A 26839-nucleotide genomic window follows, 5' to 3' on the forward strand; every position below is an offset into this window, starting at 1 on the left:
CGCAGGCGTGTGCGTGAGCTTCTGTATCTCAGAGGTTTTGCCCGTTTTGTATTCATATAGAGTATATTTCTATATATTCATGTATATATAGATATATAGATATATATATGTTTGTGTGTCTGTGTGTTGTCTCTGGTGTGTGGGGATTTGGGACAAAGCGCAGTAAATGTTTGTGGATAGAAGAGAACAGGATAAGAGACGAGGAGCTGGAGGAGAAAAGAAGTTTGGCGAAGTTGGGGAGGGCTCATGAGGTCAGGGCAAAGCGCCGAGGAGGGGGAGGGGGAGGGGGAGGAAGGCCGACTGGAAGGAGTGTGGGGAGGGGCGGGTGTCGGGGGGGGGGGGGGGGGACTAGGATTCACCTCGGGATCACAATCTTGATTCCAAAGAGTCTTGCCTCCGCTTCCCTCGTCCTGCTGTTCTCAAGTTTAGCCAGTTTCCACACACGTTAAGACACGACTCCTGACATTCCAGGAAAAATCCACCCTCTCTTTCCCGGTCCGACACCGGCGTCCAGTGTCCAAAACCCATTTCCCTTCATTTAGCTGAGCACATCGGCAGATTGACGTTTTAGCACCTTCTAGCTGGTTGCTTTGGTTTTAAACCCTTCTGATTCTCTTTCGCCCGTTTCCAGCACATGAAAGCAGCCGTTTAGCTCAAATGAAAGAAATGAAACAACCAAAGATAGACAGACAGAGAGAGACAGATGCAACTGAGGAGCCAGATATTTCCCACAGCAGTTGGTGGAGACCAAAGTTAGAGCTCAAAGGAAACGAAACATTGGACGTACATTCATCAGGTGGCTGGAAACATGACGCAGAATAAAAGCTGGATATGTAAATAGTTCATTTGCTGTGATATTGTTTCACTGCCCCCCCCCACCCCCTTTCAGCCTAAAGTGTTTGAGGGTGGATTTTTCCTTTTACAGTTTGATTGGATTCAAAAAACAAAAACACAAAAAGAGACACAATTCAGGTCAGACAATTCACCATGCAGTAAATATGACGGCCGGTCGAACACCACAAGCATTTGAAGTTGAAAGGACAAAGCCGTCCCCCTTTGTTTCCTGTGTCGAAGGTGATGAAGTTGCTCTGAAGAGGTTTTGACTTGTCACTCTAAAAGGTTGTGCGTTTGTTTTAGTTTTTTTTTTTTTTGTTGTTGTGGGTGGGTGGGCGGGGAGGGGGTCGACTCCGGACTAGTGAACTATCAAATGCTTTCTGTGCAACCTGAGTGATCAGATTTCACCTTGTGCCAATTTTCCCAGTCTGTGTAGGAACCAAGTCCCCCCCACCACAAACCTCCCCTCACCATCGAACAGAGGCAAGTTCGCACAGTCTGTGCTCCCACTTCCCACCTGGGGGGAGACAGGTCGGGTACATTATCTTTTTTTTTTTGTTTACAGTAAACAACAAATATTGTAAAGAGAGAAGAAAAAACAAACGTACAAAATAAAAAAGGGAATAATAGTACAAAAAAATAAAAACAACAAAAACAAGGAACTTACAAACCCCCCCCCCCATCCCAAAAAAAGATAATGAACAGTTCCACTTCTGATGCCAGCATCCGACCCGCAGACCGGAAGTGACGTAGTGAGCGCGCTCAGAAAGGTGCAGAGGGCTCCGGCTCGCCCAAAGGTGCTTTTTTCATTTTGTTTTAAAAGGATTATTCACTCGCTCCTCGTCACCTCAGTCTGCGGATGGGGAGCCGAGACGGAGGCCGAGAAGGCCGGAGAGCAGACGGACAAACGAGTCAGCACACTTTTTTGTTTTTTTGTTTTTTTGCTTTCAATCTGCTGACGACTTTTATTTGGCATCTCGGCCCCACGAGCACTGTGGGACATTTTGGCAGGTTTTGTCTTGTGTCTGATTGGTACGACGAGCAGCAGAGGCCTCCGGCGGCCTGCTGTTAAGGTGCTTGGATTGATACAGTGATCGAGACTATTCCATTAGCATCGTAGCTTGTGAAGGATCACTGCTTACTTGGGACCCGCCCTCTGGTGACCCTGGCAGGTACTGCAGCTGTTGAGCAGGGTTGCAGTACCAACATTTAGCCACCAGATGGCGTCTAAAGAAAACAAACTAAAAAACAAACATTCAAGCAGCAGTAGCTTATTCTTTGTGGAAAAGCTGGTTCAAGAACCAGGTCAAGTAAAAAAAAAAAAAAAAAAAAAAACAAACTTTGGGTAGATTTTGATTGGAAGTTTTGACAAACTGATCTGGGATCTGATTTTAAGTCGTCACAAGACAAAAGATTTTTTCCATGATTAGAATTTTTTTGTTAACAGACATTCAGTGTTGTAGCCTTTCTGTCCGTTTGCTCTCTCCGGCCCCCCCATCGTGGTCCGAGCTCAGCTGTAGCACAGTAAAAACCAAACGTCTGGTCCAGCATTAAAACCCCCCCGCCTGCAGCACCTCAGTCATACAACAATCGCAATGCAAAAATATGTCGTTCTCTGTCTCTAAACTATTTTACAGCTATCCACGTCTCCTCCATCTCTTTTTGTCATTTTTTTTTTTTTTTTTTTTACACAACTTGGCAACTCTACGTACAGGTGTTAATGTTGAATTATTAGTAGCATCTCCTTTAAAATAACTTTTAAGGACTACAGTACACTAGTTCAAATGTAGAAAACAAAAAACAAAAAAAAACGGCAACAAATAATGAAACTGTAAAATGAAAACTCTTAAAATGTGTACAAAGCTCTTCTAATAGCGTGACCAAACTCTTATCACTTTAAAAAACAAACAAACAAACAAAACACATCTTCTCTGGCCCCGCTCAACCTTTAGTCGTATATCTGTGCTCGGACAGAACTGCCCTACAAAGAGGCAAAAAGCTGCAGCCTGCGGTGGCTTTAAAAAGGTTAAAGCTGCTATATGTAAGTATTTCAGATAACATTCAAAAATGAAACAAAAAAAACAAAAAAACCCATCAACGCAGTGCCGTTAAAAACAATCAAAAATGTCTGCAACATTTAGCCAGTTAACGCCTCAAAGCCGTTCCATCACTTAATCACACTCACAATCACAAGCGAGTCGCTGTAACGTGTGTTTGCCTCGAAGAAGTAGAGCTAGCAGAGGACTTATTCAGATCTTTCAATGATTGGAAGAGTGAAATCAAAGACGCTAACCAGTGCTGTGCAAATTCTTACATGTAGCACCTTTCAGAAGGTTTCTCTGGAACTAGACAGACCAAGTTTTAACCGATGGGGTTCATACAGATTTTGCTCTTTGTGGGGCAGAAGAGTGTTCGAAACACTTTTCTGAAAATCATTCTGTCCTTTCTCCTCACCTCCTTTAAAAAAAAAAAAAAAAGATCTGAAGAGGAAATAAAACAGGCACAGACAGAAAATTTCCCTCTCGCTGTGCTAATAGGAAGTTCAGATTTGAGTTTGAAATCTCAAGTTCGAAGCCCCCAGCGGCTCGCCTATCCAACGACCCCGAAGGAGAGCCTACAGCCGCCATGTTGGATCCGCCTTAACCGAACAGCACCACCACTTCTACAATCCTTTCTTGCAGGGCGACAAAATTTAAGAGACACTCAACTGCCATCTCGGTTTCTGGGTCGCATTGATCTGGGATCCAGTTGTGATAAAGCGCTTCCCTTCTGTGGAAGCTAATAAACTCACTTCTGCCAAAGTTTATTTTCATTTTAAACTTTTCCAGTCGAGACATCTTGTCCTTCTGGTTCGTTGGGAACTGTGTGTTTTTAAAACTGAATGCAGACTGTAGTCCAAAGTTAGCACTTTGGCTAGTTTTTTGCTGAGTGGCTTAAGAGGTGATGAAACTAAAATCTGTGGATGCATTATGTCATAACTGATTTGAATGCCAACGACCGGCTTCTTTAAATCACAAAAATGAATGAAAGGAAAGAACTTTTGGGAAGTGCCGTATCATCCAGTGAGATCCTTTAACAATTAGACTGGAGCTCTTTCACAAATGCATCCTTCATCCAAATCTCTGATTGTTGGAGGCGGATGAAGATTTGCCTGGTGTTTGTTCAACGTAACGCACATGTGACAAGTGTGTGTCTGCCTACAAGGCCAAAAGCGCCTCCACAAGTTGCAGCAAAATTGTCTTCACATTATCATATCGCAGTGCTTCAAAGAAAAGCAGGGTTCGAAACAAACAAACAAAAAAAAAATACCATTCAGCCAAATGTGTTTCCGGACATAAAGATATTTTTCCCCCCTTTCTCACAGATATTTAGTGCAATTTCAACTTTTCAAGAAATTTTGGAAGCTGTATTGTTTCTCTGGAGCTCCGCCGGCTGCTCGTCTCGGGTCGTTTGAAAAGACAAAAGGCAAATCCAGCACGCACTGCTGCAAGACGCTACGCTACAATAAAGAATAAACAAAAACAAACAAGTACCCAGGTATTTATCTTAGTGGCACAGGGCCAGAGAAACCATCACCTCCTCCTCCTCCTCCTCCTCTGTCATTAGTCTCCTCTCTCTCTCTCTCACTCTCTCTCATCTCTTTGTCTGGATTGTGGCTTCGCTCATGTGACGGCAGACTGCCGCAATGCTTCATCTGTCCTGGGAGATTCTTAACAATCATCTCCTCCTCAGGAAGAACAGAACCTCCCGATAACCCCACCCTCCCAGCGCTCAAGTCTACAGTGATTACAATTATTCTTTTTTAACCCCACTTGGTCACTTGGCTCAACAGTCTGGTCCGATATTCCCTTCATGATTGGCTGCGTTTGTCCCCGACGATCTGATTGGTTGGCGGCCGCAGCTGGGGGAATATAGGGACACAGACCTTTGTCATCAATGGTCTGATTATTAAAAGTGCAATAAACACTCCGTGTTTTTTGTTTTTAAATTTAAATTCACAAAATCGGATCAGTGCCCCATAGACAGGGAGGGTGAACAGAGCACGCACACACGCACACACAGACACACACAGCACTGATGTGCCTGGTCAAACGCACCTACGCCCATTTATTTGCATATTTGCATTCGAATAGCTCACACACATGTGCGTGCAAATACACAAACACACATGCAGCAACATATTTGGCAGCACCATCTGTTGTTGTTGTAGACAGCAAACACACACACACACACACACACACACACACACACACACACAGAGACAGATATACGGGTGAAGGATTTGCATTCTATGCAGAAAATGGAGTCGACTGAAATGAAGCAGCGGTAGATGAAAAATGTTGGTTCATATAATGAAGCAACAAGGGACCGACACTATTTAGCTTCTTCCTGTGTGCGTTTGTGTGTGTGTGTGTGTGTGTGTGTGTGTGAGAGAGAAGAGGTGGGGGGGCGGGAGGAGAGAGAGAAATGTATACATAGCAGGAAGATGAGACAGAGAGATGTAAACAAAGAAAATAGAAAACAGAACAGTGGAGAGGAGGCAGAGGGGGAGACAGAGGGAAAGAAAAGAAGTGAGGTGGAGGGGGTGAGGAGCGGGTGAGGAGGGGTGTGTGTCCGGGCTGCAGTTGTGCTGCCGTCTCATGCGGGAGTACAGGACGTTTAACAGGAGGCAGCGGCGGGATGTTTAGGGAGGAATCAGAGCGGCTGACAGAAGAGACATTTATTTTATATTTAAATTATTTACCAACAGCAACAATAATAATATTACTGATGATAATAAGAAGAGATGCAGCCACAACGGCCGCAGTACAGCTGCATCTTTGATATGACACACATGTATAGACTGGATATGGATATGTCACTCTGCAGATGTGTGTGTGTGTGTGTGTGTGTGTCGGGTGCTGCTCTTTGAGGCAGACAAAAACAAACAGCCACTCATCTCAACCTCTGCGCACATACCACCCACTCACACACACATACACACACTCTCTCACACACTCTCTCACACACAGACCTTGCAGAGCTGAGCACCCAAACCACCCACACACAGTGACAGACATGCGCAGTCGCCACATGAAGCCAGACACACACGTATGCAGCACATAGAATGAGACGCAGACCCAGCCTGGCATAGGCATGCGCATTACACACACACACACACACACACAGTCAAAAAGCTCTTCGAGTGAGGAGGCAGACATTAACATGCCATAAATGGCAATGGAGGGAAGCAAGAGGAGAGAGAGTTAAAAAAAAAAAAAAAAAAAAAAACTGCATACATACATTAATATGCGCACACACACATATTACAAAAACACACCCACACATTATGCTCATCCACAGATGCGCACACACACACACACACACAGCAGTACGTATGCATGCATTCACACCAAATCATCCGAGCGTCCCAGCCACCCTCCCTACCCCCTCCTCGCTCATCCCTCCTCTCCTGGGAGGTTCAGAGTGTCCTTTCCTTCCCTCAATCTCTCATTTCTGACTTAAGGCGGCGGTTTCAGACAAAGCGTTGGAATAATAAGATTATTTTCAGGGAAACAAAACAATGTGCAAACTATCTCCTCTTCCTCCCCCATTTCTGCTCACTTTTTTAAATTTAATTTCCTCTTTTCCTTTACCCCCCCCCCCCCACACACCTCGTTTGCTCTCTCTCTCTCACACTTCCTTCTTGCATCTGTCCTCAGTTACTGAACTTGGTTAAATCTCCTTGGATCGTACCATAAAGTGGCTGAGGTGGTGCAGGGATTTGCCTCCGGACCAAGGGCTCTTTGACCAATAGCGTAAAAAAACAAAACTAAACTTGATAGACATGCAAATATATAAAAAAAAAAACGAGCAAGTTAATGTCTTTCCTTTAAAAGCCGTGCCCTAAAAGGCAGACTTGCCTTTTCTTTTTTTTTTTTTTTTTTTAAATCCATAACACTGGTCTATAAAACCGGGTCAGTTCAGGACCGGGGATGATTTTTGGTTTGTTCTTTTGGGGCATTGGGACGCTCAGATTATGAGCGGCGCCACTTCTGCGATCTAACTCGAGACTCTCTGCACGTGTGTGTGTGTCCGTTTTAGGCCCGTAATTGTGACAACATAACAGTAATAAGGTGCTTGAGGTTTCCTCTCATTTAAAAAAAAAACAAAAAAAACAAAAACAGGCCAAATAAGCTCAGTTATTTCAAAGTTATCTACAAAGTCTAAAACATGCTTTGTTGTTCTGGGCTTAATAAATTTAATCCAGGAGATGCTTCAAAAACTGACACTGATAGTAAGCTTTTTCCTCTGCGACCAGAATCCAAAAACACAGGTTAGCACAGCTGTAGATTTAGAAATGAGATCTTTTAAACGGGATTATGAGCAGCTCATTGTGTAACAGCCGGATTATCATTCAAATTAAAACACTGAAGGCGTTCACGCTTTAAAAACTTTGACACTGAAGTTGAACCACCGCCTCCGACAGCTGATACAGACGGACGGTCCCCAGGACAACAGATCTATCTACTATTCATCTATTTCAGTCCATTTTAATGCTTTTCCTTTGTGGGTTTCCTGATTATCTGCAACAAATCACATCAGGCTGCAGCTGAAACTTGAATAAAACCGTTAGCTGACTATCTGCTAGAGTCTTCAGGTGTTTATTTTAGGATTTCATATATAATTTATATATATAATTTTCTCTTTTGCACCAGGAAGTGACACTGTGCTCATGTGGGACTCTGGGCTCAACTGCTCTGGTCTTTGTCTTGACTTGTTCACACTTTCAGAGCACAAATGCACCAACAACTGGTGAGTCATCGCACTCTGCCGTGAGGCAATAAACTGTCTCCATGTGCCCTGGGGGTAATTAACATAAATCAGCCTCAGAGATTTGAAGCCACCACAGAGTCTGATGGAAAAAACTACAGAGTCCTAAAAACCACAAACTACTTAGCACGTTCGCTACTTCTTCCCTTTAATCTTTGTTGGGTTAAAGGTCTGAACTCAGATCTCAGAACTCAGACATTTTCAGCTTTTATTCTTCACTATGAAGTAAAAGTAAAAACTCCAATCCTGTTTTCTTCAAGCTTTTACATCTGTAAGAACAAACCAACAACAACAACAACAACAACAACAAAAAAAAAGGCCAGACTGTCAAAATGAGTTTTCAGGGATGTTAAATTGATGATAAACTTTTCACCAGTCGATGACCAATCAAACTACAATGGACTGGGCCTACACGCTGGTCCCTCTGAATGCACAGCTGCCTTTCATTTCTCTTCATTCACTTCAAGTTGATTTCAGATTTATTTATAGATCAGGCGCCGCAGCCACAACTTTGGAATCATACGTGTCACCCAAGCAGTGCGTCCACTCTAATCCGTCACCATGAAAAACGTCAGACGCCACCAACTTTTTACCTCTGCTGACTATAATTAGGCCTAAAAACTAAACAAAAAAAAAATCATCATCAGTATCTTAATTTCCTGTAATAATCCAACAGCTCATATTAAAACGGGCTGGATGAGTTTTCTGTGTGTTTGTGTGGAGGGAACAGTGGTGATGTACACGTCTCTGCTCCTAGTTTGGATTTTATAGACTTCACATACTCTGGGCCAATAATCAAAACTGTTTAAGAGCACATTAATTTACTGTTGGCCATGTTCACGCTGCTGCTTTCATCCTCCGGAGCCAAACGGACAGATGTGTCAGATCTGGACTGACTTTGTATTGATTGTCTGGGATTGATTTACTCTTTACTCTCGTTGAGAGTAAAAGATGAAAGATTTGAATATCCATTTGATATGCCCCCCCCCTCCCCGACATCCACATTGCTGCTCAAATCGTGGTGACAAAACAGAAACACCGACCTGAAGCCTCAGTATTCAACCTCAGACTGAACACGGGCATACAGGCCACTCCTGGCTTTAGCTGATGAGAGGATTCGGCTGCGTTATTGAGTCTGGAGGTCTTTTTTTTTTCCTTTTCGCTGAAGGCTCCACATTCAGCCGTCCAAGTATCAACAGCAACTGTGACTTTCAGGGTCGTTTCTATGCTACAACTATTTTTTTCTTTTTTCTTTACCACTTTCGCTTCACAATTCGAAACATCTCACATGAAAGCAGGACTTCACCGGCAGTCTGACACACACAAACAAAAGAAAAGGTTCAGTGAGTGCAGTGAAACGCCCATCAGATCTAATGTAGCCTCATTAAAAACACAAAACATTGCTTTTGGCCGACTGTTTCCACGTGACGAGCAGCAGCAGCATCAGCAGCCGCTGCCTCTCAGGTGTAATTCCCCTTTAATTCCCACGATGCTCTGGTGTACTGTAGCTGATGCAGCTGACAGCGCCCAAATGCGTATTAGTGCATGTGTGTGTGTGTGTGTGTGTGTGCGCGCTCGCCGCAATGATGGGTGAATTAATCGACCAAGCGTGTGTGAAAACACAACGTCTGAGCCCTCTTTCTTTCTCACTCTCTATGGCAGCACACAAACAAACTGTGTGGCCCCTTGGATACACACCAACACACACACACACACACATACATACATATACATACAGGTGCATTACTTGCCGTGTGCCAACGCTTGAATTAGCACCTTTGTCCGTGTCGGGCGAGCACATCCAGGCAGCGAGCCTGAGGAAACTTGTTCGTTAACGGGCATGGCTGTGAATAATCTGAGGGAAAACAATATAAACACGAGATGGAAACAAAAGAACATTGCCACTGTATTGCACACACGCACACACACACCTCGGTCCTTACAGCACAGGCAGAAACTTGCTTTTGGATATTTCTTGACTTTCCTTCTGATTTAACAAAAAAAAAAAAGGGGGGGGGGGGGGGAGGAAGGGGGCTGATCAACAAATAGAAATTGGATTTTCACTGGCATTCTGCCTCCTTCTTTTTTTTTTTTCTCTTTCCCATTTTTTGGAATAAACCCCACCCCCACCCTTCTTACACGTACAAAAACGTAGTTCGATTGTTCTCATACCGCAGGAACACAGTGCAAACTCTTTGACAATCATCAGTAACAAGGAGCCTTGGTATAAAAAAAACAAACAAAAAAAAAACAAACAAAACAAAACAAAAAAACTCAAAACAAAATATATATATAAAAGACAAAACACATGAAAAGTAAACAAACTTAAAGATTTTCTGTCTAAAGGGCAAAGATGTTGGGGAGGTGGGGGGGGGGGCTTTAATCGAAGAAATTTTTGTTTTGGAGGGCTAACAAATTCATTTCAGTTGCAGCTGGTGGAGATTAAAAAGCAGGGTCGTGCCTGAGGTCAGGGTAGATCATAAACCATGCTGATATATATACACATAATATTCATTTCAACCGCCCGACCTCTTTATAAGAAACCCCCTCCCACATGTTATCAGAGAAACTGAACACTAAGATGTCCAGATGAATTAAACAAAAGCAAAAAAATAAAAATAATAATAATAATAATGATGATAAAAAAAAGAAAACAGGGCTCTGTACAATCTCTCTCAGCCTCCACTGACGTACAACGCTGCGGTCCGGACGCTTCGCCACTCATACATTCAATATCAAAAAAACAGTGTTACTGAAGAAGAAAGGTGATATCACTTTCTCAAAGTAGGATATGCCCCCCCACCCCACACCCCCCCGTCCCCTCCCACACCTCCCTCCCCCCAAGGGAATGTCTGTGTTCGATTGAAAGACAAGAAAAGGGTCTTTTAGTGACGGGACGCTTAAAAATAAAAAAAGTAAAAAAAGGCTGAAACTGTCATTGGAAAGGTCGCAGAGGGATGAGAAGGTGAGGGGGGGGGTCAGGTTTGAGTTAAAGGGGAAGGGGTGGGGGGGGCAACCTCCTCCCTCTGCTGCCTTTCTATCTCTGCCATCTTTCTGACTCTCTCCGTCTGAGCAGGAAGGAGAAACAAAACGTGAAGTGAGGCATTCTGGGCCGTGGAGAGAGGCCGACAATGTGGACAAACGGAGGCAGGAAGGAAACCAGAACAAACTGACTGAAAGAGGTGCAGAAGAAGAGACAGACCTCCACCCCCCGATAAACGCAATGGCAGCCAGGGGGAGGCGTGACAACTGTCATTACGACCACAGCGGTCGACGCTCTCTACTCGTCATCACCCCCCCCCCCCCCGCCAAAATCCCTCCCTGGAGAAATGCCATCCCTCCCCGCCATCGATCTGTCTGTTCATTTATCTGTCCGTTCACTCACTCAAAACAAAGTGCTGCCGTCTCCTCCCGCCCCCTGCAGGGTCTCTGCTGGCGTGGCCCCGCCTCCCACTTCGTTACTGTTGGCTGCCGCCACGGCTTCCAGGGAGGCGGCGTCAAAGCCTTGATCGGCCCCCAGTGCGTCGGCCTCCATCTTTACGCTGTCGGCCAGGAAGGCGGAGTAGGCGTCGCTGTCGGCCATCAGCAGTTTCAGTTTGGGGATCCAGCTCTTTCGGACGACGCGGCGGGCGTTGGTGCACATGTCGGCTGCAATGGCGTTCATCTCGCTTTCCTTAAAGCTTGGCGCAAAGTTCTGGCAGTAAACTACAGACAAGGGAGGAGAGAGGAAGTAAAAAAAAAAAACAAAAACAAAAAAACAAAAAAAACAACAACAACAACAACAACAACAACAACAACCAAAAACAGCAGAGGTAGAAGATGGCAAAGAGTCGTGTGTCTGACTCACATTTGACAGCATGCAGGACTCGATTGTCCAGCGGTTTGCGACTCGGGTCGTTGGTTGAAGAGCGGATGCCGGTTCCACAGCTGTTAGCCAGAGTGCTCCTGGGGGGGGGGGGGGGGGGGGGGGAGATGATGTCAAGAATGAGATTTACATAAAAACACATACTGAGATGGTCAAAATTCAACCTGCAGAAAAATACTCTTGCTTTTTTTTCCTAAATGTGATGATGTGCTTCTGGGTTTTATACTTTTATGTGTAATGGTTGTTCACAAAACACGTATGACGCACATTTTAATGCAACTGCCAGGCACTTGTGAGCATAGCGATAATCTGTACGTCATGATACTGATGTTTAAAATGCTGTGACAAAAGTTTCTAAATATTTTACGCTTCATTTTTCCATTCCCATTTTATTCCTCTATTAGTGAGACAGGGTACGGAGACAGGAAATGGGAAAGAGAAGAAGAATGCCATGAAGGGATGATCATTTGCTCCTTTTTTGACCTCTGAATCACATCGAAAATGTCTAAAATGAATTGATTTAATATAATTCAGAGAAAATTGGCTGGGGATTTTTTAATATGCTGAGCAACGAGGCAGTCCAGTTAATGATGGAACACACACTGACCGCTTCTAAGACCATTTTCAATTATAGATGACTTCATCGGTCCGCTGGATCCAACAGCAGGAGGCTTCGGCTGTGTTTTGTCTTAGTGTTTTTATACGACATTCAGCTGCACCGAAGCGCATCGGGGCACTGACCTGTCGAAGAAGGCGGCCAGCAGGCGTCTGAGCAGCACTTTGTGGCGGGTGCCGGCGCTGACGTGGCAGTTCATGAGCTGGGCGCGGGAGATGAACACGGAGGTGCCGCTCACCAGCTCCAGCTTCTCCGCCGGGTCGCCCTCCTCGTACAGTTTCGGGTGGCAGCGGTTGCCGATCTGGCTGATGAGTTCGGCCGGCAGCGACGCCAGGTCCTGCCGGGACCGCGCCCCCCTGCCTCCCCGTCCACCGCCTCCAGAGTCCGGGGCCAAATCCGGCAGGGCCTCCACCCTCTCCCCGACCACTGAAGACAGAGGATGGCAGGTTTTAGAGCGGGTACAAAAGCCTCGAATATGAAATAAAACCCATCAGATTTAGGTCAGTTATAACAGATTTGACCCCCCAGCTTTTAGTGCTCCACAGTTGATGCTGGTCAATAAAATAAGCAATTGCGTTACTTTTGATAGCTGGCTCTGGGTAATGGCTCTCACACTTAACTAATTCTCCATTTCTGATTGCTCGTTAGCCGCTAATTACAGCTTGTCGTGAGGGAATACCTGCGTCTGTGCACATTAACACTATTTAAATGCACATGTACTGCAGCTCTGCAGCTCAGCTATAATTTAATAACCATTATGAATCCATATGTTAATTAGAATATTAATTACTGTCAATTAGTATACAGGAACTAAATGTTTCTACAATAAAAGATAATTTATCCTCTCCCAATCCTAAAATTACCCCCAGCCTTAAAAACTTCTATTATTAGTATTTAATATATTCATAAGAACCATTTTCTTTGTTGCACAACCACGAAGTAAATGAGATGATTCAGTCCCAAGTGTGAGCAACAGAGAGATAATTACATTCAACATTGCACCACATGCTTCTCTGCCTCCATTCAATTCCTATGGTATCTTTAAAGGCAGCGGGGGGGGTCATCAGTCTGTTCAAGGTCAGCAGGGAAAAAGGAGGAACTAAAGCACTTTGAACCTGCTCTACAGACTTAAAAGATCCTTTGACAGTTGACAGAAGACCTTCAGACCATGATACTATAAAACTCTGCTGCACATTTGTCTTATATTTTAGAACCCAAACCAAACTGAGTGTTTTCACAGGTAAAGTTTGTCACTGCTCGTTACAAGCTACCAAGGAAGCAGAATAAACGACTAACAACTCTAACAGTTCTGATGTCTCTGCAGAGAAACTTTTACCAGACTTTGTCATCGGATTTAGATCCAAACCTGATCGTCCTGAATCTTCTACAAGATTCCTGTTTGGGAACACGAAATAAACTCATGCTCACCTGCTGCGCTGGCGTTCAGCATGCTGTACATGGTGTACATATTGCAGATCTGTCTATACTGCTCCTCGGCGCTCTCGTCTGCTATGTCGTCCTCTTCCTCGTCGTCGTGGTAACTGATCGGCGAGTCGCTGGTGTACATGCTCAGCGTGCCGGGGCTCGTTCCCTCGGGAGTCCCGCCGTTGTTGTTGTTGTTATTGTTGTGGTTACTGTTGACTCCGGCTCCTCCCAACGAAGCGGCGCCGCCCACCATGGCTGCGTTGGTCCCACGGCCAGAGGCATCCTGGGCCGTGTTGTTGGAGGAGGTGGAGGAGGAAGAGGAGGAGGAAGAGTAGCGTGCGGCCTTCCTCATCCCACCACCTCCTCCCCCTCCTGAACCCCCTCCCCCGTCACGGTTGCCGCCTTCCCACAGCCGCTTGGCCACCGGGGTACAGACCACCGAGTAGGGAGAGCTCTCCTGCTGCGGGGGCGAAGAGAAACAAATCAGGATTTATAGGCCAATCATGAAACATAAAGAGGGGCGTGGCTACTGCGTGATTGACAGACTCTCCCATACAATCAGGATTGTGTTCTCTCGCCAACAAAGTGGAAAAACGGCAGCTGATAAACAGCGGGTGATGTCACTGCCCCCCCCAACATTTAACATCCAAACTCAGGTGCGTATTAAAGTAACCAGGCAAATGTTAAACTGACTAAAATGCGTCAAACTGTTTTATTTGATGCTCAGCTCATTGGAGTGTGTGTTAAAATAGCTCTGTCCAGTATTTATTTATTTTTTTTAACACACAAAAACAACTGACTACAAAAACAAACTCTTTATGATCGAGCAATGAGACAAGTAAATCAAAATCAAAAGGAAAAACTAAAGCCACAAAACTCAAAGCGAACCTTGTTATTATGATCCGTTTGAACAAGATTTCCCCATTTTACTTGTAAAAAGTAACAAAGCCCACAGATATTTAAACACTAACGGTAAAAACTCTATACATCTGATTCCATTTCCTTGTCTAAAATCGAAAATAAGTGATGATCACACATTGCTGTCGTTGAAGCGAATACACTGATATGCAGAATAGCACCCGACATCACATGGCATCTATTTTTGAGCCGCCAACAGATGCTTCCCTCTGAATTAAATTATAAGACACTTTTTTTCCCCCTCCACATATATAAACTCACAATCCAGCTAAAACTCAATTTTAAAAACTTAAAATTGCTTATTAAGCAGCACGGAAAGAAAAACACATCCTGGTTAAAATCAATAGAGTTATTGAAAGAGATTGTATGTTTCTTAAACACATTCTGAGTCACCTTCTTTTCAGTAGACACTCAAAAAAAGTAGGAAAACATAATAAAGCCATTGTGGTGCCTGAACTACATTGAGCAGCAACAACAACCCAAACTCAAATGAAGTCTTGCACCATTCTAAAAAACACCCACATATGAATGGAAATATAACAGAAAACACACGCTCCGTTTAAAACCCGTATAAAGTGGTTGAAAGTAAACAAACTGAATGATCTCGGCTATCCAATATAAATTGACACTCTACCTGGGAAAAAAAATGACATTTCAAAACTAACTCTTATGAGTTCATGTACTGTGTTTTATAAAGAAGCTGCGGTTTCAACACGCAAAGAGCTTTTTCAGTGCCGGCGGCTCCAGCAACAGGATCGCCTTGAAAGTCTATCAAAGCCTTTTCAAGCCTCAATGAAACACCTACTCACGAGCCTCTGCTGCAAAGGACGTTAATAGCGAATGATGATTAATTATTTTCTTGGGCTACTTACTGCACGACACGAGGCAACAGACGGTGCCTACCTGTTGTGGCTGTGGTGTGGTCGATGTCTGTTCCGTCTTCACTTTGGACACCAGGGGGAGGGGCGTCAGGCAGGAGGAAGGCCTTCCCACGGCGTTGATGCCGCCGCCGCCGCCGCTGCCTGCTCCTCCTCCTCCTCCTCCTCCCATTGTTTGAGTGACGGGGCTCTGCGGCTCAGAGGGCGGGGTCTCCTCAGTGTGGAGACCCTGGGAGTCACAGCTCGGGGATGAAACCTAGAAGTGCGTTGACATAAACAACCATTAGTTCATTATTTTGATGACTCATAAGTCAGCGCTGCCTATTAAACCTTAAAAGTCAAAGTTTTCTGCCCTCTGAAAGATGACAATCCAGCTCCAGAATTCAGTCCAGGTTTAAACAAATTTAATTAAGTGTCTCACAGATAGCTAGATAGTTTAATTTATTAAGATTAGCAAAAATTATATTTATTTTTGTGACAAAACGGGGGAAAAAATAAAAATAAAAATCAGTAACTACACAGATTGTTGAAAATATCTGCAAAACTATCAGAAATTCTTGCTTCTGTTTGTTATAGTTGTAAATTAAATATCTACTAAATAAAAAATTAAAGCAACTGATTATTCCTAGTTAATTAATCTAATTGATTTATTAATTATGAAAGAGTCTATAAACCTTCATACCATCTCCACTCATATATATAAAAAAAAAAAATAAAAAGTCTGATTGTGTTGTATTGAAGTCTATGATGAAATGGCCTTGGTCTGTAGTTTCCAGTCTACTTTAACACCATGATATTTTTTAAGGATACAGGTAATATCTTTCAATATTTGCCATCATATTGTTATTATCTAAATAATGTCTATATTATGTCAATCACAATCCAGCTGCTCAAACCTAAAAATCTGCGGTTCTTCTTTTCCACAAATGTAACTTTTAATTATTTAAAAATTTTAAATCTTTAAAAACGCACTAGCAGCTGATTTTTAGTTCCTAAAATTCCTTGGTGGCTCACCAAAGTTAACGATGAAGTAGAAAGCTAATAGACACAGCGTGTTTCCACACATAACTCATTTCTTTTATGATATTAACTCGGTGTCTGAAGGGTATGAAAGGCTACATTCAAGGAAATCAGGTTTCCTCATTAATATGCTGATTTATGCAGCAAGGCACTCCAAATGTAATCAGATCTACAAACACAGACACCCCCGTGACAACATAACGCCACACATAATGTCGCACACAACAGGTGCCATGATGGCAGCATGAAAAAGTGTAATTAAACTCATGTCTGGCATCTTTTCTCTCCACGATTACGACTTGCAGGGCTTCTAATATGAAGAAATTAGCGTGATTAGGACTAATGTATTTCTGACCCTTTATTGGCAGCTCAACATCTGGATTCATCTGGGAAGGTCTTAAAAAAAAAAAAAAAAAAAAAAAAAAAAAATCACTGTACATGAAAAGCTTCATTAGCCGGCTACCTTGAGGAAAAACTCTGTGCCCTTCTCCATGATCTGCTGTATTTGGAGGAAGCCGGCGGTGTACATGAGCAGGAACTGGTCGCCGACGTTCATGCTGAGGCGTCCCGTGTAGCAGAAAGCCAGGATCTGCTGGAAGCTCTGGGGCTGCACGGCTGGGGGAAGCTCCACCACCGAGCTCTTCCCCCCGGCATTGAACAGATCCCGGAAGTAGGAACTGCTGGCGGCAAGGACTGCACGGTGGGCCTGGGGGGTGGAGAATTGGGAGAAGGAAGTCGGGATGGTGTGCAAACAGACCGATTTTGAACTATGCAGAACTAAAAACCTACGGAGTCGTCTCTTGCTCGTGTGTCTGTTCAAGTAAAGCTCAACAACATGAGTGTAGCGGGAGATTAACTTGGTGTTAGACTCCTGACAAATATTTACAGTAACTCACTTTGATCGTGAGGTTTTTTTTTTTTTTTCCCCTTTAGCTACAGCAGAAATATTGACCACATCTAAACTGTATCCAACTGTAGAGGACTAATTTTTCATTGTGTTACAGTACTTCTGAAATGCAGCAAATATTTCACTCGCAGACTTACAAAGTGAAACTACACTGAATGGAGGCAGAACCAAAGATTTATGCCGCTGTGGTCAGAGTGGTCAGACGGATCTCTCCAAATCTTTAAAATCTATTGAGATTATCCAATACAGGCCGTATTTAGTCATCGCACCAATTTAACTGACCAAGATGTCGTCAATACCTTCATTGTGGAACAAATTACACATTTGCATACATTACATTTAATCGTTTGGCAGACGCTTTTATCCAAAGCAACTTACAAAGGAAGGTCATTGCTGAAGCCCGAGTGCATGAAGAGACCTTGGTGTAAATACAACCTCCTACATCTATTTAATAACTGAAAGTAAAGAGCTTGCACAGAAGGTGGCTTGTAAAAGCATGTTGGGCCGTTGGAGACATCAGCAGAGGAGCCGCTCTCTCAAGCTTTGAGTCTTCAGGAGACTCATGACTACCTTGTCTATAAAAGATGACGACATCTCTCAGAGGAGCACGGTGATGGAGAAGAGTTTAAGATTAAATGATTGAGTTCAGCTGGATGAGTGCCTGAAGGCACCAATAGTGACTTGATTTTTGGCGGCCAGCATGCATTGAAGAGTAGCAGACTGACATATGGCCTTTCACGTGGATTGAGGACCAGACCATCAGTAAGGGATTTCAAATGGAGGCCCATCAGAAGAGCATTCAACGAAGTTAGGGCCTGATAAGTTAAGTCCTGATTTGTGAGATGTTTTACGAAGAACAAACAGGAGACGGACGCCTCATTGTCAGAGAAGTATAGAAGCTGATCTAGCAGGGCTTAAATGTCAAGTTAGTTTAGCTTTTTCTTTGCTCTTGTTTGAAAAATGCTAATATAGATACAGTTGGAAATAGTTAGCGACTTCAAGGCACTTCTGTCTCTAGAGTTTTAAGCTTTCAAGGTAAAGCTGAGCTGGTTTTGATTATGCTTAATTATTGAAATGCCTGTAAGCAGCTAAGATGACCAGCGGGCTAATGCCGACGCAAAGGAACGCAGCAGCTCTTTAAGGAAAATCACTTTCACCGGTGCAGCTATTTAGTAACCACCAACAGACTGCAGTCACGCCGTGTGGCTCCCGTGCGAGCATGTCGGCAAATCTGAATACAAATGCTCATCCTTCAACACCAAAACAGTTCCCGCACCTTGAAGGCGTGTCCCTTGACGACCACAGAGACATCACAGTAGAGGCCCTGCAGCCGCTGTTCGTTCAGACACTCCAGGACGTTGTTGCCAAAGTTAGGGATCGCCATCTGCAGCGTCTGAGCCATAACGCTCTGCCCAGCACCACAGGGTCTGCAGGAAACAGGAGGGGAGAAGTTAGGGCTGAAAGGTCCAGGAAGCAGGAGGGAGACAGCCGTGCAGGAGAGGAGGAAATGGTTAAATCGAGGAGCGATGACAAATGAGCACAAAAAATAAATAAATAAATCCAGATAAGACAGAAACAGCGAGGAAAAGGTCTTAAAATAAAGGGTGAGTCAAGTGTATGATGATTAATGAATTAACTATTTGGCAAACATTTTTAATCCAAAACTCTCGAGTTCCAAATGAATCTAAAAGAGAGAGAATTTGGGGCCACCAGCGACAGTTATGTAAGTCAAAATTTTTAAACCTACGTTTCATTACATCTAATTCACAGTTAATAAACTGCTCTGTGGTTTTTGGCCTACTTTGTTATTTTCTCATCTCTCCTCCTCAGTCAAAACACAGCCGCTTACATAACTTCATCTATTTCACTTGTCTTCATCACCATTCAAAAAAAAAAAAAAAAAAAAAAAAGCCAGCAATGAACCAGTAACCAAAAAAAAAAAAAAAAAAAAAAAAAAAAAACTCTCCAAAAATCCTCTTCCTCCTATCAAGACAAGAAAAGCACAATATATTTACATAGGAGTGTGACGGAGCAGAAGTAAACAGAGAACACACAAAGGTGAGTCACTCCACTACTGAGCAAACACATTTTATACGAAACCACGATCTCCAAGAGATGGATGGTGTATAAGTTTCCCCAGACACACACAGCTCAGCATCATTTGGACAGCAGCTGCTGGTAGTAGATGAAGCTGAGCTCCTGCTCTGGCAACGACCCATAACAAACCACGAATATAAAACAATAAGACGGTGATTAGTCTTCTTCCTCCGCTGGGAGGGAACCAAAACAGAGCCCGAAAATGCAGCCCCCCCTCCACAGAAAGCACAACGTAAGACTTACTTCACAGCGTTTGCTTGACCCAATGGAGAAAAAACACAAACTTCATGACGGTGTGAAAACACTGAATGATTAAACACATACAGCTTCGACGAAATCCTTGATGCTAAAGTCAAAAGATGCTCATCGACTATTAGAAATAAGAGTTGTTGGTGCCAGTTCTCTTTCTGGTGTGCCATCAAGCCACTGCAGCAGAAGAAGACGTCATTAAAAGAGCAGCAGTCAAACCTGATATGGTGGAAAACAGCTTGGATATATTCAAAGAAATGACATTTCTCTTGGTTTCATCCAGCTTTTAGAGACAAATTTAAATGATTTTAACGACTATGGTCAGCTCAAATGATTGAAATCAGGCGATTATGTAGCATTTGTGATGGGCCAATGTCAGAAAATGTTGAACTCTGTTGATTGTTATTCAGTCAGAGTAGTGATGACGGCATGTGGGTATTTTGTGAACAGTGAACCAGTATTTCCTAAAATACTGGATCAGGTGTTGATTCCACCTTGAACAATGCATCAGATATAAAGACAGCAAAAGATGCAAGATGGTGTATCGCTTCTACCTAAAATACTTGATCAGGTGTGAATGCTGCAAATTGTCTGAGTGCATGAACCTACTCACAATCCAACATTACATAATGTCAAAATAAGCACAGCTTTACACACTGTTTACCTATAAATCAAGCAGTCTAACCGAAAATCAATTCTTTAGCTCTTACGCAGGAACTTGGACTACGCAGCCACTTCCAGCTGCCGTTTTAGGGCAGCAAAGAGGAATAAATTTCCAGTTAATAATGAAACAGTTGCAAAACGTCAGCAATTTGGCAACATAGCTACATGTAACTCTGGAAAGTCCCACCACAATAAAAAACGTTAATATTCTGCAGCTTTCTGACATCACCGTAGACATGGCGGCACATCGACAGACATGTTACATGTTTTTTAGGCACTGGTAGCAATCAGTTTCAGCTGATATAAGTTCAGGTATCAACATCAGCATGAGGAAGAAAAAAAAAAAAACAACAACAGAGAACTCAAGTGGTTTATGTTAAAGAATGATTATTCATCCATCCATCCATCCACTGTTATTTATACAGGAAATGTAGCTGTCATTAGATGCTGCATGTACAGTATTCTGCTTCACTGCCGCAGCTCTCCCGATGACAACTTTCAGTATCTTGTAACGTATCCTTCATTTTGTGACTGAAGGTTTGCTGTGTAAGGAGGCACCTGATACACAGATGATAATGAAGTTTGCCGAGCCCCAGGCGGCAACGTCTATGTGCAGATAACAGACAAAGAAACTGCAAATCCTCATAATAGTCTAAAAATCGCTGGACAACATCATCCAATAATTTACTTAAAATGGAAAAAGCTCATTGTGAACGATGATCAAACAGCTCATACAATACCGTTTTGTCTTGTCAATCTGAGACAGAGCGACTTATACCACGAAGTACAACCATAAAAACTGTTTGAGTTTTGAAGCCGATTTAAGCACATTTATGGCTGAATACTATGCGTGTTCCCATTCAGTTTAGGCTGCCAGAGCATTTGTGGAGAAAAAAAAAAAGAAAGAAATAGGTCACCTGAATATAAAGGTTGAAAGCATCCATTCATCCTTCACTGGACTGTATGAAAACACAAAAGCCACATAGGATAGACTTTCATCTGCAATATTAACTGTTTCAAACATCATTCCGGGAGAAATCACATTTAGTCGGGGAAATGGGTGTTGGGTTAAGCTGTGAAGGAAGAATTGGACAGCATTTAATCACAAAGGAAATAAAAGCAGCAGGAATCCTGCTAACAAGCTGTGCGTTAATTTCATGGAACCTCACTGACTGCTGCGACCGTCGCACTGAGGTCGGGGAGAACCTCTCGCTCTGGGCCACACAGCTTGAGCCAGGCGTTCCAAGCCCAACAACCAGCTCCTACCCAGAAAACGTAAACACAAGCCACTTGCAGCACAACCAGCGTCGTGCCTCATAAATAAAAACCCCACTGTTATTCAGCATTGAAACCTCCTGAAATCAACCATGAAAACCGATATAAACATCCTAACTGCCTGTCACATCAACAAGGAGAATCAGGGCACTCCATTTAAATGAAAGGTCAAAAAAGTAAAAACCCTCGCACAGACAGACTTTTGTTGAGCCCATTCAGCCCATAGATTATCTTCAGTCCAAGTGTTAACTTGATCGCACATCTGCAAAAGACTTGGGTGGTACCGCATTGATTTTACCAACTTGTGCGGCTATTGCAAACATTTGAATCATGTGTTGCACTGTTGCCGTCTTAGCAACTCTGGGTGATGCATCATGACATTATTTCCTGTTACAAAATCTCACAGACACACACACACACACAAATAAATAAATAAATAAATAAATAGAAATCCTTGAGCGAAACTTTGGCAAGTAAAAAGAAAGCGAGGACAACAACATCAGTAGGTAACAGCTTTTTGGAATGTGCTGAACGTCACCACTAAGAGCGGCGCAGGTGGATATTTAGTTTTAATTCTCAAATCATTCTGCTCCACGGCCAATAACATAACAGATAGTGGTTGTACTGAGAAGCTTCCAGCTGTGTATGTGAAGAGCCTGCTGAGCAAACCATCCCTGGTTGAAAAATAAGGCTTTGGGGGGGGGGTATAAGTGGGCTAAAGCAGTCCTGAGCTCCTTCCTCACACCTACGTAAGGGCACCACTGAGAACGAGAGGCCATCTGCATTTCATCATAATTAATTTTTAGGTTTATTGCAACTAATTAATTTTGATAAATACCGGCGTGGTTGGTAAAGCACTTCATTACGAGAGAGACAGAGAGAGAGAGAGAGTGGAGTGTGTCTATTTACACCCACAGTGTTGCACATTTCATTAACAGTTCTTAAATTTTCTTTTGAAAAACAGCATCCATAAAGATGAAATTAAAAGAAAAGCACTGATCAGCATCTCTGGATGTTTTTTACTGTAGGAATTAAATCAGTAGAAATAAGTTGGAGTAAATTTTCTTTTTTTTTATTACCTAAATGATGACATGACAGTGCAGATTAACTGTGTGAACTTCCCATATAATATTAAGTTTAATTAATTGGAGAGGCCTATTCTGAACTAAAACAATTACATCTGTTTATTGGACTGGGAGCACTTGGTACAATTTGATCTGAATAGCATGCCTATCATGTCAGAGCACCATTAGCACCCAAGCACATAAATTACAGTTGAGTTTTCTCCTCCTTATTTTGTTTAAAAAAAAAAATCTTTAAAATGCTCTGACTAAGTCAATGTTTGCCTGCCAGTGTACCTTGCCACGTTATTGTGACTTGACAGTTTGTGTCGATGTAAAGAAATCAATATGCATTGCATTAATGTAATTATAATTCACCCAAAGAGGCTCAGAGTGATATTTTCTCCATACAGTTTGGTCCTCATCCAGCATTTGTTTACATACATTACTCCTACTTTAATTGATGCGTCATGATCTCAATGATAGTGGCAATTACTATCTAAGTGAAGTGGCAAAGCAGCACAACCAGGATTAAAAGTTGCCAGTTTTGACCTCTGAACTGTCTGGGAAAAGAAAAAAGAAGAAGAAGAAAAAAAAAAAAAAAGACAACTTGGCACTAAAAAAAAAATGCACAATGTGCACCGTCTGCTTCCTTACATCTGCACTTCCCGTGGCCTTGAGCGAGAAACTGAACCACCGAGCGTCCCAGTGGAGCTCCTCAGAAACCAGCACTAGACTCCCACCGTCCTTTCCAGGTGTAAATATGAGCCGTCATATGAATAATAATGAGCGGCAGCTCTCTAAGATAAAGCACCTGTGAAGAAAAATCTTGCCTCAATATTCAAAAGCATAGAAACAAAACAAAACAAAAGCCAACAACCACTAAAACAAAGCACACAGACACACACAAAAGAAAGTAGAAAAACAGAGAAGTCTCCAGTTATGCTGACACTCACAAGAGGACTGCAGAATGTGTCATAAAGTCTGAAATTGCTCAAGGGCATTATCATAGTCTACAGGCTAATTTTTCCTTCCACACAAGGAGCAGCTTGTCTGGTTTGATTTCGACACTCCGCAGAGCACAGACCGCGTCAGCCGAGGACATCCACCCAGCCACCTTTTCCTCCTGGCAGGTCAGAGGGGGTCACGACAACTTCCAGGAAACATAAAGGGGAGTTAATTCACACCACTTGACCCTTGACCCGCAGTCCCCATGTGCCCCATTATGGGCTCCGCTAAACTGTACGCTTCTGCTTGTGTACCACAACTTGTTTTGCAATTCCTCGGCACAAACTTTTCAATTCATGCAAACTAAACCACATGTTTTGTTTTTTTTTTGGGGGGGGGGGTTCTTGAATCAAAAATTGCCATAAAAGTAAACTCAATCTCTGCAGTCAAACTTCCAGCCACACAACTCAACCCCAAGCAAACTTATTTGCATCCACACCAACACAGACTTGTGACAAAAACATCAATCAGCATATGATTATTTTCAGTTTCCTGGTTTAGGGGAGGTTTAAGGTGGCTACTTGTTAGCAAGTAGCAAGCTAAAGCTAAAGCTAACAGTGGCAGGAAAAAGAGCACAAAATTCAAAAACACGCCTTTAAAATAAACCCCAAGTGAGTGGGATTTAGTTTAAAAAGGGCCATTTAAGGCTTTTCTTTCAGAAAAAGGCAGAAATTTAACGACAACAGTTTGTGGAAGACATGCACCAAAAAAAACATAAAAACAAATAAAAAAAAAAAAGAAAAGAAATGTGGCTAAGCTTTAGCTTCCCCTGACCACGACCAGAGCTGAAACTTATTAAAAAACAAATAAAAACCAACTATTCAGACACAGAAATCACACATCAGTTCGCCTCACATGGAAGTCGACGTCTCGCCGGGATGAGAAAAGAGCCAGACAGAGAGGGAGAAAGAGAGACAGACAGCCGGCGGCAGCAGCTCCAGCAGCGGGGCAGCAGGGCAGTCAGAGCCGGCAGAGAGTGCTCGGTGCCCCGCCGTGTGCCAGCCTCGACGGCCGGTAGAGCTTTCTGGGGGAGTCCTCGGTTTGTCTGGCCCGGACCGGTGTTTGTACGGAGGGGAGGGAAAAGGAAGGAGGGGGGGGGGGGGTGCGGAAAAGGGACACACACCAAAAAATAATAAATAAATAAATAAATGTGTGTCAACTCATTTAAAAGGAGAGATTAAAAAACACGCGTAAATAATAAATAATAAAATAATAACGCCACAGAAATATCCTGTTATTCGGATATTTAGCAGTTGCTCCGGGCTCCGACCGCCCGGTTCTATGTCACCGCTTCAGACCGAGTTCCCCGCCTCCTCCTCCGGACGAACGGCGGCGTCCGACCCGGGACAGACACGCGTCGTTCCCCGCTCCAAAACGTCTCTGGTTCGGATACAATTATTTCATAAACCTCCGCCAACAAAAACAAAAAACAAAACCAAAAAGAAGGAGGGTTGTTGGGGGGGGTGTGAGGGGGGGCTGTGCTAGCCTGGACTTGACTTAAATGTTTTGAATTTTATTGAATTTTTAAGTGGTGGTGGAGGTGGGGGGGTCTACGGCGGCTCCGTCTTTAGCCGACATCAACAGGTCATCCCGGGACACAAATGCGCTGCAACTGTGGGCGAGACAGACGGATGGATCCGGCATGGAGGAGCAGGAGAGGGAGGGGGCAGGATGGGACAGTAAAAAAAAAAATAAAATAAAAAAATAAAGGAAAGGTTGGGGGGGGGTGTTAAAATCCTTAACCCGTTTACCGACAGGACACCAAATGCACCACAGTCTGCACAGGAAAAAAAAACTAAGTTGTTAAATAAATATATATTAGTTATTTTGGAGAAAAGTTCAAGAATGCAGGAGACTCATGAAGTCAGGGGTGGTGGAGGTGGAGGTGGAGGTGGGGGGAGGCAGCCCGAGGCGACTTAATGAGCGGAGCCGGTGAAGTGGTTAAAGTTTGGGGCTGCCCCCTCCAGCCCATCCCCCATAGCAAGCCAGCACAACTTTACCACCTCCCTCCTTCATAGAAAAACAATAAAAAAAAAAAAAAAACAATAGCTGTTATCTCCCTCTCTGCATCTATCTATCTATGCATGCACACACATTTTAACACAACCGCAGACCATCCACCTCCATCCACCTCCTCCTCCTCCTCCACCACCACCACCAGCAGCAGCAGCAGCAGCAGCAGCAGCAGCAGCACCGCTCCGTCCGAATCCAAGAAGCCCGACACAGACATGTACAGTACGGGGCTCTACCGACCGACCGACCGACCGACCGACCCGTCTCGCCCGAACAGCCCGAGCCCGAGCCGTTGTCCTCGGTGACCCTCCGTGCCGAACTCACCCCCTCGGCCGTGTATCCGTCGGAAAGTGTTTCAATGGAGGAGCGGCGGCAGAAGCAGCGGTCCAGTGTCTCCCTCCGCCTCGCTACAGGCAGCCATTCATTGTGACTGTATACCCGAGAGCGTGTGTGTGTGTGTGTGTGTGTGTGAGGGAACCAGCAGCCGGGAGCACGCACACGCACACAATTCATGCATACACGCGCACATACCTAACACGTGCATGCAGCGCGCGTGCACTGGTAGGCGGGCACGCACACAAACATGCAGGCGAGGAGGAGAGTGCAGAGCTATCGAGGAGGGTTTTTTTTTTTGGAGAAGAGAAGGGGGATTTTTTTTTTTTTTTTTTTTTACTCTCTCAGGGGTTGCAGACAGATCGCAGAGCTACCGATCGACCCAGACAGACAGACAGGTATACAGACAGGTAGACAGACAGCCTGCATTGTCTCACTACTTGTGCCTGCACTGTAATGAACAGATGTGCATGAATTTAAGATGCAACCCATAATCCAAAATTATTACTATTATTATTATTAGTATTATTATTGTTGTGTTTGCTGGAAAAACCTAACTTTTTGTTTTCCTTCTATCACACTGCTCATACCTAAACTTACTGCCAGGCAGAAATAAACAAACAAACAAAAATAAAAGGCCGCCAGTGTAATTACATAAAGCACAATAAACAAAAGGTGAGTTTACCTCACAATAGAGCTTCGGTAAATCCTCACTTTTGTCATAAAATCCCTTAAATAGCAGGCTGGAGGTAAATTATAGGCTCACTCCACATTCAGTTTGTTTTTCCTCGGCATTACTAAAAATAACTTGGCACAGACACAATCATTTGGATGAGTAATAGCAGCCAGGAAAGTTGACTTGAA

General features: G+C 43.6%; 1 protein-coding gene across 3 annotated transcripts; it reads right to left on the reverse strand.

The window, feature by feature from the left end:
• Nucleotides 1-10927: 10927 nt before the first annotated feature.
• nacc1b (nucleus accumbens associated 1, BEN and BTB (POZ) domain containing b) lies at nt 10928-26066 on the reverse strand. 3 transcript variants are annotated; one of them, XM_029507968.1, is made up of 8 exons: nt 25967-26066; nt 18553-18703; nt 16833-17075; nt 15375-15605; nt 13557-14013; nt 12254-12554; nt 11495-11592; nt 10928-11352 (listed from the first exon to the last, which is right to left on the reverse strand). In XM_029507968.1, exons 2-8 carry the CDS (start codon nt 18676-18678, stop codon nt 11033-11035), a joined length of 1776 nt encoding a protein of 591 aa, XP_029363828.1. In that variant the 5' UTR covers nt 18679-18703; nt 25967-26066; the 3' UTR covers nt 10928-11032. The 3 variants fall into 3 exon arrangements, with proteins under 3 accessions (XP_029363828.1, XP_029363835.1, XP_029363843.1); XM_029507975.1 differs by lacking the exon at nt 25967-26066 and adding an exon at nt 24485-24665; XM_029507983.1 differs by lacking the exon at nt 25967-26066 and adding an exon at nt 23279-23374.
• Between the last annotated feature and the right edge of the window lie 773 nt (nt 26067-26839).

Source organism: Echeneis naucrates, chromosome 1 (assembly GCF_900963305.1).
Source record: "Echeneis naucrates chromosome 1, fEcheNa1.1, whole genome shotgun sequence".
NCBI lineage: Eukaryota > Metazoa > Chordata > Actinopteri > Carangiformes > Echeneidae > Echeneis > Echeneis naucrates.

Bases quoted from the DNA above. Each gene is read 5' to 3' on its own strand.
- nacc1b (XM_029507968.1), bottom strand. From the start codon at position 18,678: ATGGCTCAGACGCTGCAGATGGCGATCCCTAACTTTGGCAACAACGTC. The intron at 17,076-18,552 runs GTGCGGGAACTG...TCCACCCCCCAG, and splicing joins TCAAGGGACACGCCTTCAAG to GCCCACCGTGCAGTCCTTGC. The intron at 11,353-11,494 runs GTGAGTCAGACA...CCTTGTCTGTAG, and splicing joins AGTCCTGCATGCTGTCAAAT to TTTACTGCCAGAACTTTGCG.